At 36.4% G+C, this 20,431-nt stretch overlaps 8 protein-coding genes across 13 annotated transcripts; 5 read left to right on the top strand and 3 right to left on the bottom strand.

The window, feature by feature from the left end:
• Positions 1-89: 89 nt before the first annotated feature.
• Positions 90-1,398, top strand: LOC106309637 (60S ribosomal protein L23). The gene is made up of 3 exons (XM_013746711.1): positions 90-196; positions 282-566; positions 1,080-1,398. Exons 1-3 carry the CDS (start codon positions 184-186, stop codon positions 1,202-1,204), a joined length of 423 nt encoding a protein of 140 aa, XP_013602165.1. The 5' UTR covers positions 90-183; the 3' UTR covers positions 1,205-1,398.
• Positions 1,399-2,202: 804 nt separating this feature from the next.
• LOC106311113 (galactinol synthase 6-like) lies at positions 2,203-3,490 on the bottom strand. Its single transcript, XM_013748344.1, has 4 exons — positions 3,161-3,490; positions 2,735-3,058; positions 2,517-2,651; positions 2,203-2,427 (listed from the first exon to the last, which is right to left on the bottom strand). The coding sequence occupies exons 1-4, from the start codon at positions 3,488-3,490 to the stop codon at positions 2,203-2,205; spliced, it is 1,014 nt and encodes a 337-aa protein (XP_013603798.1).
• A 2,824-nt stretch (positions 3,491-6,314) lies between these two features.
• Positions 6,315-6,948, bottom strand: LOC106309411 (the record flags this gene model as incomplete). Its single annotated transcript, XM_013746437.1, has 2 exons — positions 6,315-6,446; positions 6,529-6,948. Coding segments are annotated over 2 exons (552 nt in total), but the record flags the coding sequence as incomplete, so codon positions are not given.
• A 970-nt stretch (positions 6,949-7,918) lies between these two features.
• On the top strand, positions 7,919-10,474 carry LOC106308094. Its single transcript, XM_013745219.1, has 2 exons — positions 7,919-8,904; positions 9,331-10,474. The coding sequence occupies exons 1-2, from the start codon at positions 8,072-8,074 to the stop codon at positions 10,277-10,279; spliced, it is 1,782 nt and encodes a 593-aa protein (XP_013600673.1). The 5' UTR covers positions 7,919-8,071; the 3' UTR covers positions 10,280-10,474.
• A 1,476-nt stretch (positions 10,475-11,950) lies between these two features.
• On the top strand, positions 11,951-13,335 carry LOC106308095 (auxin-responsive protein IAA12-like). The gene is given in 6 exon segments (XM_013745220.1): positions 11,951-12,299; positions 12,397-12,656; positions 12,727-12,844; positions 12,939-13,000; positions 13,089-13,111; positions 13,114-13,335. Coding segments are annotated over 6 exon segments (720 nt in total). The 5' UTR covers positions 11,951-12,087; the 3' UTR covers positions 13,159-13,335.
• Positions 13,336-13,705: 370 nt separating this feature from the next.
• On the top strand, positions 13,706-14,286 carry LOC106309410. The gene is made up of 3 exons (XM_013746436.1): positions 13,706-13,879; positions 13,979-14,114; positions 14,195-14,286. Exons 1-3 carry the CDS (start codon positions 13,706-13,708, stop codon positions 14,284-14,286), a joined length of 402 nt encoding a protein of 133 aa, XP_013601890.1.
• Positions 14,287-15,855: 1,569 nt separating this feature from the next.
• On the top strand, positions 15,856-16,914 carry LOC106309768. Its single transcript, XM_013746900.1, has 3 exons — positions 15,856-16,070; positions 16,166-16,343; positions 16,542-16,914. The coding sequence occupies exons 1-3, from the start codon at positions 15,944-15,946 to the stop codon at positions 16,786-16,788; spliced, it is 552 nt and encodes a 183-aa protein (XP_013602354.1). The 5' UTR covers positions 15,856-15,943; the 3' UTR covers positions 16,789-16,914.
• LOC106309767 (pentatricopeptide repeat-containing protein At4g18975, chloroplastic-like) lies at positions 16,867-19,035 on the bottom strand. 6 transcript variants are annotated; one of them, XM_013746894.1, is made up of 8 exons: positions 18,905-19,035; positions 18,678-18,757; positions 18,433-18,534; positions 18,040-18,156; positions 17,800-17,943; positions 17,516-17,728; positions 17,223-17,415; positions 16,867-17,128 (listed from the first exon to the last, which is right to left on the bottom strand). In XM_013746894.1, exons 1-8 carry the CDS (start codon positions 19,023-19,025, stop codon positions 17,043-17,045), a joined length of 1,056 nt encoding a protein of 351 aa, XP_013602348.1. In that variant the 5' UTR covers positions 19,026-19,035; the 3' UTR covers positions 16,867-17,042. The 6 variants fall into 6 exon arrangements, with proteins under 6 accessions (XP_013602348.1, XP_013602350.1, XP_013602351.1 ...); XM_013746896.1 differs by having other exon boundaries at positions 16,867-17,125; XM_013746897.1 differs by having other exon boundaries at positions 18,433-18,495.
• Between the last annotated feature and the right edge of the window lie 1,396 nt (positions 19,036-20,431).

Here is a 20,431-nt window from a genome sequence, read left to right as displayed (position 1 = left end):
TGAGAAACAAAGAACCAAAAGACGCTATTGTATTAAAAAAACCCCTCCTGGGCTTTAATGGGCCTTAAATATATTCTAAAGAGCTGGGCTTTAAACACACACAAGTGATCGTCTTCTTCCATTTAAGCTGAGCTCAGTGAAAAACCCTAGGCAGTACGCGTCACTCTGCTCAAGCCGTCAACAATGTCGAAGCGAGGTTCGTTCTCATCTTCCTCTTCCTCGAATTAGATATTTCACTGCTTATACATTGCTTTAATTGATTTTTTTGCCGATTTGATCAGGACGTGGAGGAACGTCTGGTAACAAGTTCAGGATGTCCCTTGGTCTCCCCGTGGCGGCTACCGTGAACTGCGCCGACAACACCGGTGCCAAGAACCTTTACATCATTTCGGTGAAAGGAATCAAAGGTCGTCTTAACCGATTACCTTCTGCTTGCGTCGGAGACATGGTGATGGCCACCGTCAAGAAGGGAAAGCCTGATCTCCGTAAGAAGGTTCTGCCAGCTGTCATCGTTAGGCAGAGGAAGCCGTGGCGCCGAAAGGATGGTGTCTTCATGTACTTCGAAGGTAATAATAATATACTTTGATTTGCTTGAGTTTGTGACTTAAAGTGTTCTGTCTTATTGATAGCTAGTTTGTTTTGTAATGTCTTGATTGATTTTCCAAACTGGTGTCATATTCACCGACACATTTTAGAGGGTGTATTATGCAAAACAGTTCTGGTAAACTTTAAAATGTGTTCCATCGTTACAGATGCTATTATGCTTTAAATGCTTGTATCTGCTCCATTTGAACTCGAAATTCATTTTCTTTAGGCAAATTTATTAGTGATATTTTATGACATTGTGTCTCAGGCTTAAGTCAAGTATCCACCGACACGTATAGAGGGTGTTGATACGGTTACAAGTCTGGGAAATTAATTTGTGTCCTTCGTTACAGATGCTTTATTTGCTTGAACGCTTGCTTCTGCTCCATATGGACTCTACATATCTAAAACTTGATTTTTTTTTTTGGTTTCTTTTTAGCTGTCTGTGTATGTAAATAAATACTAATTTGTTGGCTTGTTTGTTCATTGGACAGATAATGCTGGAGTCATCGTCAACCCCAAGGGAGAAATGAAGGGTTCTGCGATCACTGGTCCTATTGGTAAAGAGTGCGCTGATCTCTGGCCGAGGATTGCTAGTGCTGCCAATGCCATTGTCTAATGATCAGAGCAAGAAGTCTTTTGCTGGCGTTTGATTATCATTCTGAATCTTGTTTGAGTTATAATTATATCAAAAACAAATTTGAGGATTTTGGTAGAACGTGTTTTGACATTATGGCGTAATGTTCGACATTTAAATATTTTTGGTTATTTAGACATTTGGAATCTTGTTTACAGTTACATCTTGATTTGAGATATTACTACTTAATTAGTAAAGACTAAAAAGGAAACAGTCCCTTTTTTGTTTTGTTTCTTACGTGCAACCCAAGGAGCTGCGGATGATGTTGATGCTTGTAAACCTCATAGGCTGCATATTCTAGTTGGTATTGGTTACTCAGCTATCAACACATAAAAAGTTATTGCTAGATCACCTCCCTACAAACTAGGCAATCAACTTGATTAACTTGAAACCTACACAAGGCTAAACTCGAAACCTACACATACACTTGCACACGTCTAATAATGCCCAAAAGCATAAAGATGCAACAAATTAAGTAGCAGAAGAAAGAGTTGCCGTACTACATTGATTTGTCCAGCTGAAAACTCAATGAAAGGAAACTTGGTTATAAAAGAAGAACCAGTCCTAGAAATAACCAACGCAATTGACAACACTGGACTTGAAGAGGCTAGAGACTACTGATAATATTCATAATTATACTAAAAATCATCTTAGCTTTTCGAACAAATATAAATTAAATTGTTTTGCAAAAGAATGAACGAATATTAATAGAGAATGAAAGCCAAAAGAAAGTTTTTATTATTGATTAATGATAAAGCAAAAGAGATACAAAGGCATGCATGGTTGATCAAGGTCGGCAATGACACAAAAGGCAAACCAAAACACAAGACCAACCACCTCTAATCTCACAAACATAAAGCTCAAACGAGGTCGCTATATATAATTATGATAAATTATATATATAGCTAAACCTTTCTTAAAACCAAAAACCGAAAACGAAAAAAAAAGGTTGCATAGTATAGCTTGGGCTAAAAGATTGGCTATGCTGCTGAGGGGGCAAGGCTCGTGAGAACATCACCATCATCAGACTCCTTGGTAGTTAAGACTGCAGTAGTGATCGGATTCAACTTAGACTCAGTTTCCATAAAGTTCTTGTAGTCCAAACTTGGATCTTCATAAATATCCCACCATTTCTTCACCAGCATTTTTATGTCTTCACGCTCCATGTGTTCTTCGGTTTCATCATATTTCCATGGCTTTGAGCCCTATGAAATTGATTCAGACGAGAGCATTTTATATATCTAAAAATAAGACAAGAAAAAAGATTATGGAATTAAAACAAATTAAAACGTACATTTGCACAGTAATGGACCACACGGATTTGGTTAAGGTCAACATGTTCCGGGTGACGCCATAACATAGCCAATACAAGGTTGTAGGTGGAAGGAATTGGCTTGTAGGTGTCTCTGAAATACATATTCAGAAAATCCTACAAAAGATAACCAATAATATTAACATAAAATAATGAAACCTCAAATCAAATAATGAAAAACAAAGAAGATAAAACCAAACCTGTTCAGCAAAATACGTTGGAGTAGTGATCTGAACAACACGAAGGAGATCCTCGTACACGACAAGATTTGGCTCAAACAGTAACATACCAGCGTTGAAATAGGTAGGCGGCGGAGAACCGAGAGTTTCCACCGGCCATGTCACCTTTTCAGGTGATTGTTGGCAGTAACCGATCTTGTACTGAGTAGTATTGCACCATGATATTTCGCAAAAGCAATCTTTAACCGCGTACAAGTAACCGGAAGGAGTGTCGAAAAGATGATCGATGTTACCAAACACTTGAATATCTCCATCCAAATACATCACCTTCTCATACTCCACAAACTGCATTATATGTGTTCATAAGTACGTTGTTAGATATGCTAGTTATGTTTCAACATGTAAATAAAGACAAAAAATGATATGTTCATATATTATTTTTCTTACCTCCCAAATACGAAGTTTGGAATAGTTGAGAACAAAATAAGCCATGGAATAACCGGTTTTGTTCTCTGGAGGAACGACCGGTTTAATCTCACGGACTATGCATCCCTGAGCCACCAAAATTTGACGGTGTTCCTCAGGCACATCCGGGAGACAGGCCACCATAAGAGGATAAGCTGACTTCACCTTACGAAGTCCTTTGGCTAGACCGACCACACCCATCCAGTAATCTTTGTTGCCAGCGAGGAAAGTGACGTAAGCCCTTTTGCCAACATTGGCATTCATTGTCACATCAGCTTTGATCTTCTCGAGAGTCATGTTACCAGTAGCCATCTCAAACGATTGAAAAGAACTTTTAATAGAAATCTAGGAGGCCGTTTAAGAGTGAGGAAGATAGGAAGAACTGAAGAAGTCATCTTATTATATAGCAAAAGAGAGATATGAGAATTAAATGACAGATTAATTACGGATTCAATATCCTTTGAATACCTAATACCAACGTATTTACGGAAATGATGATATTAATTATTGATTTTTTAGAAAGGATCGTGCAAGACTTTGTAGCATTCCATATCTTATAGAATTTTTAATTATGCATAAAGAATATGAAACCTCCAAGTATGGAAACATAGATAAAATACTCCAAGATTTTCCAAATTTAATTTCCTTATTTATGGAAATCTGATTGTTTCAAAATATTGAAGCGTCCAACTATGGATATATCAATAATATACTCCACGATTTCATAAATTTAATTACTGTAATTATAGAAATTGGGTGGTTTCAAATATTGAAGCTGCTAACTATGGAATATGGATAAAATATGTAATATCTATATCCGTAATAAACGTTTTCATTCATCTTGATTTGGTCGCTATATATCCGTAATAAACGTTTTCATAAGAGATTAATTACATCGTTGGGAGATTAGGTTTATTCTGTCATTTCTGAAAATACCCAAGCTTGCTTTGCATTGTTGGGTAAGGTTTATGGTTAGACAGTCCATGTACTCCCAACAAACCAAATCGAACCGAGACATGAACTTTGATTATTTAGTTGTGCCTTGTAATGTATTCTATTTATAATTTAACATTTTAAAAGAACAATGGAACTCCATTTTGATTATGTAACCTGGTAAACTCGTGTTTTCAGAATAAAATGCTTTTTAATCATCTAAGAAAAAGTAAGATGTAGAACTTTTTTTTGAACTTAGTAAGATGTAGAACTTTTTATACCTGATTAACACATTAAAGGAACTTATTATCAATATTATAGAAACAAAGTAATTTTATATACGTAAAACACACAAAGAAGAGAGACCATGCATTCAAGGGCTTAAAATAGACTCAAAGGTAGGAAATTATCATCATTTTTTTTACAAAAAAAATTATCATCGATTACATGAACTTCATAGTACATCATAATCATGTTACAGGGAATGAATTATTAAAGAAAAGAATTAGAAAACTAAAAACAAAATAAGACATACCATGGAGCTGCTCATGAGACGAAATTACGTCTTGCGACTTTGTGGACTCCAACGTGATGTCCTATTTTCAAATATTACTAAGAATCAATTGATCATAGTTGTCGTTCCAGAGTTTTGGGAGATGATCTAAATATAACTGTAAATTTATAAACTAATATAACAAATGTAAATATAATATTAACTAAGAAAATATTTGGAAAAAATAAGGAAAAAACAAAAAAACTGTAAAATAATGAAATTATAAGGATGGATGAGGTTGAAGTCTGAAATCTCAAAAAAAAAAAAAAAAATTATCAAACGTCAATAAGAAAATCGTCGCTCTTTTTGTGTTACTAGGAACATACATAATCATTCCCGCAGAGTACAACAAGACTAACGGATTTCTTCAAATTAAGCCGCTTATGCCTACATTAAACCGTAATTACAACCGTAACTACGAATGGCAATTTCGTACTGGATATTCTGCATGTTGGCTCCAGGCTCTGCGACCGATATTCTGCGTCCATATGCTGACACAGTCACCCTTGTTGGAGGACTGACGGCTCTGCATACCCTTGTCTACTTCATTCTCAGTCCAGCGTGTTGAGTCGTTCTCGTGGTGCTTACTACACTGAGCATAGGATACGTCATCCCATAGAAACAACTGTTTCTTATGACATTTTATGACTATGACATTCCAAACAAACTTAAAGTATATTTATTTTTAATAACATTTTGTCAATTTATCTTATACCGACCATATTTTTCTTTCGATTTCGTTCGGTTCAATTAAAAAATAATTTCCACATCAACGATACACAAACCGGGCCACCTTCTTCAGTTTTCGAAAACAAAATGTACAGAAGTTTATCCCCTATATATTATGGCTTCTGCTGGTTTTGTTGCAACTTTAGTAAAGAATTAAGTCTAAACATATGCAATAAACAAACATTATGCAATAAACAATATTGCCACAATGTCCGTGTTACATAAACAAACTTCTCACAACGTGATCATATACAATCCTATATAGTTCTTAACATATGATTGTCCCTTACACAAAAAATCTATTTTGAAATTTTTTCTTGTAATCTTCAGAAATCTAAACAAATGGAGGAACATACGGTTCTTCTAAGTATAGTTTAGATAACAATAATAATAATCCATATTGAGTATACAATCTTGATCTGCTCGTGTTTAGTTAATTAAACATAAACCATATCTAGTATACAATCTTCTTATGCTCGTGTTATTATATACGGTTCTTATAAGTAGAGTTTATTTATACAATGTCCCTAGCGAATCCATCCTCGATTTTGGACCAACCTTTTTTAAATTGATTGTAAAGCTGTCTAAGGTAAATTTACATCTTAATTAAGTGATAACTAGATTCTGACCCGCCCTTTTTTAAGGGCGGGTATATTTTTTGTTTTACATCTTTTTAGGTCTTTTTAATTGGTAATTTAAATATAAGTCTAATGGCATAAAGCATAATAAATAATATTCTAAATAATGATAAAGATAAAAGAAATAATAGTTGGACCATACTTTTATCAATGGGTCACACTGCTATTTTAATAGAACAGATTCATCAAGATCTTTTTGTAATTGTTACAAACTTAAGGTTACAATTTTTTAAATGTTTTTCTATTAATATATGGAGGATATAGAGATGCTTGAACTGCACGTTCAAAGTAGCATCACTAATCTACCGTAGTTTGCTAAAGCTACTCCATCACTAGGCTCAACTTCAGTACACTTATGATAACCTTCAGTACACTTATGATAATACTCTTCTGCTCCCTTAAGATCTCCCCTTTGCTGTTTTTAGGATTACAAAAACTTGCCACTAATAGAAACTACTTCAAAACAGAGTCATTGTGGTTGGAATGAATCAAGATACCTCCAAGAAACTGGCATAGTTTTTGAGAAGCAAAGGATGTGATGGATACTCATCGAGCATTCTCTTGTAGTAATCACCACAACTCTCATCATCGAAACTCGGTAAATCGAAGTTGATTTCTTTACCATATATATCGAACTTATCAATCTCAAGCCCTGCAGATAAATGCATAGGAGGACTTGGTGGTTGTTCATTATCAAAACTATCTTCATCTCCCCGCTCAGTTTGACTGTCCTCTTCCTTGATCGACAAGATATAGGTGTTGTGCTTGGCAAATCTGAAGCCGGCGTCAACCGAATCACCAACAGTTCCCTCCTCGATTCCAGTAGCCGGATCTTCGGGTTTGAGAGAGATGGCTCGCTCTTGATCATCTTTGCTCTCTAAAACCCGCACGTTCAAAGTCTTCAACTTAGATTCAATTCAATCCTTTAGATTAAATGGTGGAACGAATCGTGTTATTTGTGGACATTGATCCTGATACAACGACTGAATGAAGACAGTTTAAGTGACTCTCAGTCAAGACATGAGGATAAGATTTTCCCGCGAAAACGGCAAAGTACCAACCACCACTTAAAAGTATTATTTTTTGTTTACAAATTTCTCTCTCAAGTTTACTTTCTTTCTAATTAACCCATTCATCACTCCATAAGCTTAGTTAAGTTTTCTCTTTTATCTACTGTAGAACTGTAAAGTTTTACATGATCACTCCTTTTTGAACTTGGGTTGATGAATTGTTCAAATTATGTGACTATAATCTTTGATAGTATAAGCCTAGGGGTTATGTGATCTATTTTGGCCATTGTATAATTTTGCCCATGTGCATCGCGGGGTCCTGGAAGGGGTTTTTACCCAAAAAATAGTGGTAAACCCCACAAAAACACAAAAAATCGGTAACAAAAAGCCCGATCGACTATTGTTGGGGTTTTGGACTGTTCGCGGGCCCCCACTGACACGTGGCGGGTCGTGATTGGTGCATTTTTTAATTTTTTTTGTTTTTAATCAAAAAAAAAAACCCATTAAGGGTTTTATGGGATAAAAACATGCTCAACATCTTTACTCCTTTTAGTCATCATCTGAGACACTATTTTCACACCATTCACACCAACTATTATTTTCCTATATGAGCCATGCAATAAAAAAAACACGTAAACGTTGGTGCATATAGGTTCATCACTAATGCCAACGAGTCATCCCTAATATAAGCAAAACGTCAGCTAAAGACACACCACATTTCTCCTCCTAATAGACTCATCCGTTGTCTTTCTCACAAATACAAACCTAAAATTAAACAAACAAAAAAAAGCAATGGCCATTATTAATTACCTTTCTTCCTAATCTTTCGGATATGGCAACCATTGACCAAACAATCTTACCTCTTCTTCATTCACCATCCAACTTCTGATCACAATCAAGAATCAAGAATTGCGAGAGAGAAACATCTAATTGTTCCTCTCGCAATTCTCCTCCTCTTTCACACCTCTTCCCCCAAAAAAAAATGCATCCAGAAAAACATTGATTTGAAAATACAAACTCTTTGATCACAATGTCGATGATGTTCCCATCGTTCCAGCTCCTAGAGCTGAACATAATCTCAGCTCAAGACTTAGCTCCTGTTGCCCGCAAGATGAAGACATACGCCGTGGCATGGGTTCATTCCGAACGTAAACTCACCACACGCGTTGACTACAACGGCGGAGCAAACCCAACGTGGAACGACAAATTCGTATTCAGAGTCAACGAAGAGTTTCTCTACGCCGACACATCCGCCGTCGTCATCGAAATCTACGCCTTGCATTGGTTCAGAGACGTCCACGTAGGCACGGTCCGTGTACTCATCAGCAACCTCATCCCGCCTAACCGTCGTCCAGGATACAGGACCAGCAACAACGAGTACCGCCGCACGCCGCCTCCGGGGATGAGATTCGTAGCCCTTCAAGTTCGTCGTACCTCAGGCCGTCCTCAAGGGATATTGAATATCGGTGTTGGAGTGCTTGATGGCTCAATGAGAAGCATGCCGCTCTACACGCATATGGACTCGTCAGCCGTGGGGTATAGAGACTTGCTTGGTGAAGAGGATCGTCATCTACAGCATTTGCATTTGAACAGCAACAAAGGGAGCTCTAAGAATCCGCAATCTCCGTCTACGTCGAGGCAGTTTCAATCTGTTGTCTCGAGACCTGAGTTTCGTCGTACGAAGAGTGATACGAGCTCTATGGTTGTTTCTGATCTTTTAAGCAGAGCTGAGAGAAGCCGTTTGGCTACCAGAAAGCCAGCGAGTGCAGTTGGAAGCAGTGAAACTGAAGCTGTACCAACCACGACTGACTCTGAAGACGCTTACACACCTCCAAGCAACACACATAACGTCCCGAGGCAAAGGTACGACTCTATCCAAGGCCGAATTTGGTTCGAGCCCAGCGAAACATTGGCATTGATCCTAATTTTTTTTTGACATTTTTACATAAGTTTAGAGCAACCCAAATGAGGTTTTCTCTACATGGGTTTCTAAAAATATATGCATGTATATGATAAATATCATTATTTAATTATAAGTATCTAAAATTTACGGGAAATCCAACCGAAAGGATGTTCGTTTACATACTTTTGGTTGGGTTTCCCATGAAATTTAGATACTCGTAATGAAATAATAATATTTATATATACATATATACATATATATATATATGTATTTTTAGAAATCTACGTAGAAAAACCTCTTATTGGAGTGCTTTTAGGTCCGTAAATTATGAAATTTTTATTTTTTTACAAAGGTTTTAATAAATGTTTATGGCCCCAAATTTTCAGATTCGGCCATGACTCTATCGAGTCGGATCTCACGGAACCATCAACTAGGGTGAAACCAAACGTGCATGTGGCGACTCAAGAACCTCCACCTTACGGTTCCTATCATCAGTCACGTAAAACGCCGAGAAAGACACCAATGCACGAGAAACAAAGACCGGTTAAAGACTATAACCGAGGAAGAGCTTCTCCCTACTTGTCAAGACACGGAACACCGTTGAGATCAAACATCGTATCATCAACACCGATGCAACCTAACGGTATTAGATCAACTCCAATGAGATCAAACATAGTCGGCATGTCACCAACAATGCGTCCCAACATGGTCGAACTAACTCCCATGCAGACTCCGAGACGGTCCAACATGTACGGAACAACTCCAAGGAGGTCAAACATCGTTGGCTCAACTCCGATACGTTCAAACTACAAGGCTACACCGATGAAGTCTCATCACGACTACGGTACACCGATGAGGTCATCGAACCTAGCGGGAAGGAGAATCTTAACCGACTCGGAGCTAGGTCCGTCTTCATCAGAAGTGGCAAAAAATAAATCTCACGAGACGGAAAGCTCGATACTTAGTGACTGGAGCGTTGACGACTCTAGCATCGAAGGAGCGCGTTCGAAGCTTGAGATGTGGAGGACGGAGCTGCCACCGTTGTACGACATAGGGTCAAGCCAAGTGAGCAGTACTGATTACGACGGTTCGGTTGTTTATGCTGCCAATGGAGGAAGAAGTTCTAGACGGAAAACTCCAGCGGCGAAAAATGCTAACCGTCGTCATAGTTCTGAAGGTAACGGTCTTTTCTCGTGTTTCAGTAAGATTTGTGGCGTTGAATGCAGTTTCGTATGCGGCGGCGGTGGTGGTGCTGCTGCTGATGAGTCGAAGAAAGGTGGGGGTGGTGGTCGCGTGCACCGCACATACTCTGCTGATGATTTGAGCTCTTTATGATTTTTTATTGTGTTCAATTTTTTTTTTGGACCGAATGATATTATTATTAATTTTCTTTTGGGGTGGAGAAGGTGAAAAAGCGCGGGAGTGAATTATGCAACAGTGTTTCTTGTAAAAGAAATGTTAATCTTATCACTGTTGATTGATTATTTGTCATGGTGTTATCCTTGTTTTACATTTAAAAGAAAAATAATTGCTTGCAAAATAGGGGAAATTGTGATAGTATCAGAGTAAAATTTTAAACTCAAGTTACAAAAAAAAAATTTAATACACAAATGAATGAAACATAAAACTACACCGAAAAATTGTTTTTTATACCAAAAAATGATAATTATATACTATTAGACTAATTTCATATATTTTATTAGGCTAATTATTTTCAAAATGGCAATAATGCCCTTAAATTTTAAATTTTTAATTCGTAACTACAATTAATAAATAATTACAATATATTTAGATATATTTAATATTATAATAAAATATATTATTATAATTAAAATAACTAATAACAATTAATAAAATATATTTTAATATTTAGATATATTTTAATTTTATTTTTGATATTTTCATATATGGAAACTGAATATTTTCAAATATTTTATTCCCATGTACAACGTTAATTCTATTTTTTGTAAAACAAAATCTGAAATTATGATTTAAACATTTTTAGAGCTGGAAAAAATACCACTAAGTTAATATATGTATTTTATCAAGTTACATTTTCCAATTTTTTTAGTTTATAAAACTATTTATTTGATTTATTTTCGAAAATACTAAAAGACATTAGAGATAAGAGATATACAAAATAGGAATTAGCCTAATAAAATATAATTATTATTTTTTCGCCTAAAAAACAATTTTCCCAAACTACTTATCACCATTCATAATTTCATATACTGAATTTATTGAATATAGGGATCACAGCATATTCATATGTAGGTTATAATTTAGTTTATCTATTATTGATGAGAGCGCTAAATATGTTGGTAACTATGTCAAGAGTTTTTTTTTGTAATTAATCAGAGAGGTGGACCAAATCTTTGAAAAAGATAAGATAAAAATCAAGCCAAAACTAAACATATTTGGTTCATATATGATACAACCATTTAGCTCAGTAATGATTTTAGTTTCCTTCAGATCCATCGATCAGAGCACGAGACAATGTACTCCCTTGATAATGATTTTGATTAAAAGTATAATTTCCACAAACCAATGACCCCTGCTAAAGTTTTCAAAGGATCATCCAACATCATGATGAAAATATCTAATCACCACGATTTTCTAATAATAATGATGTTTAAAAGAATGACTTATCATCCGAAAGCATTACAATATAGCCTTTATTACACCAAAACAAATACAAGTGGGAACAAATACAAAAACTATGTAACAAAAATGTAACAAAAAGCAAAACGTTAGCCAATATTATAACAATTTGTTATGCACACAACTGTAAACAAGGTTCTTGGGACTCTCTTCCTCTAGCCCTGCTTGAACCAACAGGTTTGATGATGTCGGGGAAGTAAAGTATGATAAAACTAATATTTAAACAAAAGACAAGACTTTGGTTAGAAAATTAGCATTGTGGTATGGTCATTACAAGACAGATGGGGTCCCACTTCTCTCCTATACTCTGCTTTCATCATCTCTTGTCTCTCTCTCTCTCTCTCTCTCAAATAAGACTGAAGAAACCCTATATACCCACACTCTCTCTGCTTTTGTCTCCATATCAAGTGTGTGTCCTCAAAGCCTCTTCTCTTGGACGGCTCTTTTGAAAAGTCTCTACCTTTCGAATTCCTTGATTGACAATGCGTGGTGGGTCAGAGTTTGAGCTGGGGAAGACTAATCTTCTTCCGGCTGAGAGTGAGCTGGAGCTGGGGTTAGGACTCAGCCTCAGCAGCGGCGCGTGGAGAGAGCGTGGAAGGATTCTAACGGCTAAAGATTTTCCATCCGTTGGGTCTAAACGAGCTGCTGCTGACTCTTCCTCCTCTCACCATGGAGCATCTCCTCCTCGTTCAAGGTTCTTCCTTTTTTAATCAATAAAGCTCATAACTTTATGTTTATTTCGATGTTGCATGATGTAAAGGAGTGAACTTTGTTGGTTTTGTTTTTAGCAGTCAGGTTGTGGGATGGCCACCAGTGGGGTCACACAGGATGAACAGTTTGGCTAACAAACAAGCTGTGAAAGCTGAACAAGGAGAGGCGAAGAAGAAAGTTATGAAGGAAGATGAGCCTAAAGATGTCTCAGTGAAGGGTTCAGGGTTTGTGAAAGTGAACAAGGATGGAGTTGGTATAGGAAGAAAAGTGGATGTGAGAGCTCATTCTTCTTATGAAAACTTGGCTCAGACGCTTGAGGAAATGTTCTTCGGAAGGACAGGTCAGTAAAGCTTTATACTTTTTGACAATGGAGTTGGGATTGACATTTTATACTTTGACATGATCCTCAGGTACTACTTCAATGGAAAAGGTGAAACCTTTAAGACTTCTAGATGGATCATCAGAGTTTGTACTCACTTACGAGGATAAAGAAGGAGATTGGATGCTTGTGGGTGATGTTCCATGGAGGTAAGAATCGAAAATTGGCTTGGTATTAGAAGTTTAGAACCCATATTACTCTCTATTAATATCTAAAGTTATTTCACACTTTTTTTGGTATTAGAATGTTTATCACTTCGGTGAAAAGGCTTAGGATCATGGGAACCTCAGAAGCTAGTGGACTTGGTATGTTTTAAAGATTATCTTCTGGTTTCTTGATTTCTCTTCTTGACTAATTAAAAAAAAAAAACACATTGAAACATTGTTAATGCAGCTCCAAGACATCAAGAACAGAAGTAGAGAGACAGAGAAACAGCCCTGTTTCGCTTCTCTTCAAAAGCTAGCATTGACATGTTTTTTTTGGTTTGGCAAGTTGCTCAATAAGTATACATAAAAGTAAGCTTATTAGATTTTGATATATTAATCCTGTTCGTGTCAGAGAGAATGGTTTTGAAATGTATTTTCTTGCTCTCATAATGTAAATAGTTGAAGCTATCTAAATGTGATATGAGTTATGTTTTCTTGTGGTGGCTGTTCTTGATTCTTGAGGAATGAAACTCACTTTCCTTAAAATATGGTTCCATGTTTTTTACTGTTTTGGTGTTTCCATCAACTGAAGTCAAAAGCGTTTATGAAGACCACAATTACCAACAGAAATGTTTAATATGATTTTAATCTGATAGAATTGATCTAATAGTAATATTTCAAAGCATAATATATGTAGTTGAATTTGGAATCATGTTCACCGAATCAAAATATTTAAATGCTAATGCGATGCACCATGTCAAATAAATAAATCGTTACCTAAGAAAAAAAAAGAGTTTAACCGAAGATTTAAAGGATAAGAGAAAGAAACTTAAGTCAAAACAGAACCTGTTAACAATTTAGATTATGCCTTTTGAACTGAAGTTAGAATCATCTTGCTTCTGCATTACTTTGCCATTCTTGTTTGTTTCATTCGTTCACCGTACCATAAACCCTTTGATAAATGCGGCTCAGCTTCGGTATATCAAGGAAGCTGAAGAGATTAGGCTCGCGATGCAACCTCTAGATCTCATCAAAAGAGTGAGCTTACAACATTATCCTACATTGTTCACATTTCCAGCCATGTAGCATTTCAAAGCCAAATTAGGATTATGTCATGTGTTCTTTGAATGATGATAGGTTCGAGAAATCGAACAGGAGGGAACTGGGGGACAAGAAACAGAGCTGGAGAAAGATGTGAAGCAGAACACAGCCGTTGATCTCTCTAAACGCCTCAAGGAATTCCGCTTGCTTAACGATGCCTCCAGCTTGAAAGGTATGAATGGTAACAACCACAATACGATCTTTTCATTTATGATATGGAGTTTTGATCTGTTACACAAACGTTCTATATAGCATTGGAAGAATGGCGAAAGCGGAAAATGGAACGAGCAAGACAACGTGATCTTGAGAAAACCGGAGGTCTTTCATCATCCAAAACATCATAAAGACCATTAGTCTTCAAGAGATGAGAGATTATCATCATGGCTATAGAAGATTGTTTAATATTACAAGTCTCATAAGATATTCATGTTAGTGTCATACAGAAAATGTTTGAAAGAAGTAGAAAGGAAAGGATCTGAAATGTTGTAATGTTCCCGACATTGAACTCTCACAAACTTATTTACACCAAACAATAATCAGTTAATGTTATATGAACACACCTGTGGTTGATCCAATAACCTTAATATGTAATGTCGGATGATGCTAAGGTTATCTATAGGTTCAGTTCTGTGCAAAACCGAATGAAATATTAGTTTTGAGCCTCTAATAATTTTTTTAAAAAATTATATGGACATATGCAAAAACAATAACATTTTAGATCTTTAAATTGGTAAAAAAGCTTTAATTAATTTTTTTAATAATCGTGTATGCTCTCTTAGATCTCGGGATTGGCCATGCTTGCTTAATATGCATCTCCAGTTTATGGCTGGGCAAAAAATTCGGATCCAAAGAACCGAACAGAATCCGATCCGAAAAATAGTACCAAATCCAAACCAAAATTGATTAAATATCCGAACGGATTCAAAATTTTGTTACCTAAAGAACCGAAACCGAACCCGATCCGAACCGAAATATCTCGAGTACTCGAAATAGATTTATATACCTAAATATATTACTTATTTTTAGATTTAATATATATTAAAAACATCCAAAATATATAAGATATTTTAAAGTTGTTTAAAATACTTGAAAATATACATAAATAGTCAAAAATAAATGTTTAAAATGACTAAAATATATTCAAAACACCAAAATGCTTGAAATATCTATTGATTTTCTATCCAAATATTTAAATCAAACCAATTTATATGTTAATTTTAGGTATTTTGACATATATTATACAAATTTATATGTAATATATTATTTTAATTTATAGATTTTGAAAATTTTTAAGCATATAATGAATATTAAAATTTTAAAAATAATTTAAATGGGTTATTCGAATCCGAACCGAATCCGTAAAGATCAGAACCAAACTCAAACCGAAATTTAGAAATATCCGAATGAGACTGAAATCTTTAAACCCGAAAACCCGAAATCCGATTAGATCCGAACCGAACCCGAATGGGTACCCGAACAGTCCACCCCTACTCCAGTTTATGAATTATGAACCATTGTGGCCAGTATACTAATTATATAACTTTGATTGCAAGTTACTTTCCTTCTTTAGAAACATAACAAAGAATAAGAAGCCACGTTGTAGATATATAGTCGGTTACTTTTCCTCTATCATAAATAATTGCTGACAAATTATACTTACCAATATATGGTAGCCTCCAACATTTAATATGATCAAAACATAAGGAGATAATATAAAGAAAGCACTTGAAGATTCGAGCTCAATGACAACACTGGCCTATATCCAACACTTTGGAACAACCTCACGACACGTGCTCCACCACCTGTAACCAGCTGAACACTGAAGGTCCTCTGTGCATGACACGTGTTCCTTGCCACCAAACCGTCTAAGCTGTGTGTATATAAAACTATGTCACATATTCTCGTTACAATCGCTCGATCACCGAACAAGTAAAGCTTTGTTGGATTTAGATAAGAGTGACAAAGAAGTAAAATAAAGAGAGCTTGTAGAGATTCAAAAAAATGGCAACGGTGGGAAGAAACATAGCAGCACCATTACTGTTCTTGAATCTGGTTATGTACCTCATCGTACTTGGTTTCGCAAGTTGGTGTATCAATAAATACATCAACGGCCAAACTAACCACCCAAGTAAAACTATTCTCTACATCTCTCTGCTTAACATTTGATCATATTTAGTTGAAGTTATAATAAGTTGTTTCTAATTTATCGAACATTTTAATTAGGTTTTGGAGGCAACGGAGCAACGCCATTCTTCCTGACTTTCTCGATCTTAGCAGCTGTTATAGGGATAGCCTCGAAGCTGGCCGGAGGTAACCATATTAGGTTCTGGCGGAACGATAGTCTTGCAGCCGCAGGGTCTGCCTCTATCGTTGCATGGGCTGTTACCGCTCTTGCCATGGGGTAATTTATCATATATAGCTGCCAAAAGTTTCATTTATCAAATCTAGTTCATGGACATTTTTCCACATATTTACAAAGGCCATATATGAAAAAAACATTTAATTATTTTTTTTAATATTTGAATGGTTCATTTAAGAGAACATATTGAGCAATATGCAAAGTCATAATGTAGTATTCCTTTTTTTTTTTGGGAATAAGGTTGGCATGCAAACAGATAAACATAGGAGGATGGAGGGGATGGAGATTGAGGATGATTGAAGCCTTCATTATAATCCTTACGTTCACCCAACTGCTCTACCTCTTGTTGATTCATGCTGGTACATTCAGTAGCAAGTATGGTCCTGGATACAGAGACACCGACTACGCTACAGGTCAAGGTCATCATGTACCCGGTACTCATGCGGGCGAGCACAAGGCCGGTGTTGGAACGCACATGCCCGTTTAGAGTTGTCTTGTGTTTTATGTAATGTTAATTTACATAATAAATTATATGATATGTGGTTTTGTACTTCAAGTTATGTAATAGTATGAACCTTGTGTTCTTTTGATATATGGATTTGTGTGTTTTCTGTTTTCACTCTTGCACTTTTCAAATCAAAGTGGAAAACCACATCTAATCTTACATGGAATTGCACCGTACAAAATAACCAAACAAAGTCGGAAGAGTAAACAACTTACGCTCCATGTTCAGGACGGTTCTCAGTGACAGCCTTCTGATTCTTGGTCTAACTCAGCTTTTGATGCATCTACTGCGTCTTCTGCTTTTGCTTCATGATTCATCACTGCTGAAATTATAATTTAAAATCGTCAGGTTTTCTCCAAGAATCTAAATGTTTTTATTAGAGTACGCATGGCTTCAAATGGATTATTTACACTGACCTGGTTTCTTCTTCTTCCTTGAAGATCTTCTCGATTGTTCATCAGATGTTGCACCGAGAAAAAGACTGCTATACTTCTCCAAAACCCTTTCCTTCTCCTCGACCATTCCTAAAAGCTCGTAAGCATCCGCCACTATCTGCACAATGTGTTTATCCGGAGGCTTACGGTCATACCTCTCCAGATCCCTAAACAACTTCATTAAAACAGACACAAGTTTGATATCAGCAACGGTGAGGGGACGACAAAGGAAGGATTAAACCAAGCTAAAACTGCAAATCATCTAAAAGACATACCTTAACAAGTTCTTGTAACATGTTGTTCCGGAAATAAATGCGGGTCATCTGTAAGCATAGCTGCCAAGGCACAGAGTGAAGATCATGCCCGATTTTCTTACGCCAGATAGCGTGCGCCTCTTCTGCTCTACGATCCATATCTAACGCTCTTATCAACTGTCCATATGTCCCCATCGTGGTCCCTTGTCCCTTACTAAGGATCCACTTTATTACCTACAAGCCATTAAAACAGAGGTTTGGTCTTTGATTTATTCACGGTTGATGAGCATTTAAGTGACACAAACCTGAACCATACGATGCCATTGATGTTCTTTTTCAAGAATAGCTATGACTCTTTTGAGAGAAGCAATGGGGAAATTGCGTTCCCAAGCAACCCAAGCATCTAGAGCTCCATAAACCGCTTCTTTGTTATCTTCTATATCAAGAAGCTGCATAGTCCACCAGCTTGTAATAAGGATGTGTGATACAGATAAAACCCAACGAATAAAACTATGACCATAAGAACATTACAAATTTCTGCTTACAGTGTTGACAAGAAACTTTATTTTATCCTTCTTGGGTATGTTCTCTCCCATTTGATGCTTCCTAGGCGTTTCAGCGTTTTCCTTCTTCGATGAATGCACACCATCTTGCACATCATCCTACATCAAGATGTATACGATGAAATGCACATCCCATAATCAATATACACGATCAATTCTCAGGAAATTGCTAACAAAAAGTATATGGATCATTAGAAACATTAGTTCTGTGATTGACTATATGAATCTACCGAGATGTACAGGCCACTAAATGAGAATACAAACATTTCAGGAATAGATATTAGTATGCATATGTGGTATAACTTATATATGTATAAGATGTGTCTCAAAGAAACAAAACATAAAGCCAAATGTTGAGTGTATACTATCTTGTACCTCAGTTTCCAGAGAAGGTCTACGAGGGGAATGTGAATCAGCCACAAACTGATAGCTCATCGATTGGACCCTTAAAAAAGCGGGCTTGTTTGTTTGGTTGGCCTGAGAAACAGCATGTCTTAACACAGTGAGATGTACGTATACAAACACAATCTTAAAAAAAGTCTCTCTCTACACTTTTATCATATAAGCAACAGACATGTAGTAAGACGGGAAAAAAACATTTGCAAAGCTGAAGACTTTACCCCGAGAAGACGATGAAATGGACGAGTAAGCGTCCCAGCATTACGAATTGCTTTGTGAAGATTACTAGCTCGCTCACCTACAACAATTTAAAGTCATTACGCAGAGATACTAAGATTCAAAACCTAAACGGCCACTTATACAAATCAGCTTAAAGATTGAATTTTTAAAAAGAATGATGATGAAAACTCAAAACAGAGTGTGTACTACTACTACTACTACTACTAACCATTACGTCGTCCTCCTCCGGGAAAGAGATTTCGTGCGGCGGGAATAGTAGATAACGGCGCCGATAGGTTAACGGCGCGTTTCAGAGACGTTTTAGGTATTAGAGAACTGAAACCCGCCATTGGAGACGGAGGGAGGGAGGAGGAGGTAGACGGAGTCGTGTTTAACGTCCTTTGTTATAAACTTAAAGCCCATTGGGCCAAAAAGTTGGACCAATTGTTTCTTGTTTCTCTTTGATCCGTAGAAGTCGAGATTATATAATCAACTTTGGCCCAATTGTTTCTTTATTTCTCTTTGATCCGAAGAAATCGAGATTATATAATAAACCGGGTCGGGTTAATTGAATTGGGAGGGGAATCTAGCAATTACATACTTTCATGAGCTCATGAATATAAACACAAACATCATCCCTTTTTGAAACCGATGAAATCTCGAACTGCATGCACGAAAAGGACTTTGAAAAATGTAAAATCAGCTTTTGAGCTCGATGTAATTAATCTCATGTTGTTCCTTAGTAATTCAGTGGCAGAGCGATCGGTTGTTAACTGATTGGTCGTATATTCAATCTTACTTGGGAAGACTTGATTTATTCCGAAACACAGAATTTAGAATGTAAGATGGTATAGCCGAATCAGAAGAAAATGAGATTAAATTACAAAAAAAAAAAAAAGCCTAAGAAGACTTTTTAATATGATCCTATTTTTACTGATGACTCCAACTTCCACTTTCTCAAGGATTAAGAACTTGTTTCAGCCTTTTTCCTAAGCCTCTACTGGGTGTTATCTTACCACTGATTCGCCTCGGTGTTACTTGTATATTAGTCCCGAGTTGTGAAATCTCACGATAGGTTTATTTTTGTTTTAGTAGTATATCCCAAAGAGTGTTTTGAAACTGAGAGACTGTTGGCTCACTATCATCTTTTCAGGCCGTGTGACTTGTACGTCAGGAAACCTCTCAAGGCGGGAATTTATATTATGTAAACAAGTTTTGGTATAATATGTGAAATTATTATGACACCAGAGACAACCAAATAGGCCATGGAAAGCTTTAATTTAGGCTTAAGCCACTTTTCGTTTCGTTTTACAAAAAATCCCAATACTTTAGATAACTATCATGAGTGCTTCACGATCAAAGCAGATTTGTACTTTGGTCCGAAGACGCTTATAAGATGCATGAACTGACTTTTAGAGAAATTATATAATTTTGGGGGTCAAGTCAACTCATACACTACAAGAAAACAGCGGTATTCTGACTGACATTCCGACAGAAAATGAAATCCTCGGAATTTCCTCGGAATATACCGACGGAATTCCGAGGAAACATCAATCCGTCGGAATATTCCGAGGAAATTCCAAGGAAATAGTGATCGATCGATGCGTTTTTGGACATAAATCCATCGATCGATCCGTTTATAAAAAAACATTCGAGATTTTGAAACCCCAAACACTAGTTCCTCGGAATTTCCTCGGAATATTCCGACGGATTGATGTTTCCTCGGAATTCCGTCGGTATATTCCGAGGAAATTCC

Source organism: Brassica oleracea, chromosome C8, assembly GCF_000695525.1.
Source record: "Brassica oleracea var. oleracea cultivar TO1000 chromosome C8, BOL, whole genome shotgun sequence".
Classification (NCBI taxonomy): Eukaryota; Viridiplantae; Streptophyta; class Magnoliopsida; order Brassicales; family Brassicaceae; genus Brassica; species Brassica oleracea.
The sequence above is the reverse complement of the archived record's forward strand: the minus strand, read 5'-3'. Positions and strand labels throughout refer to the sequence as shown.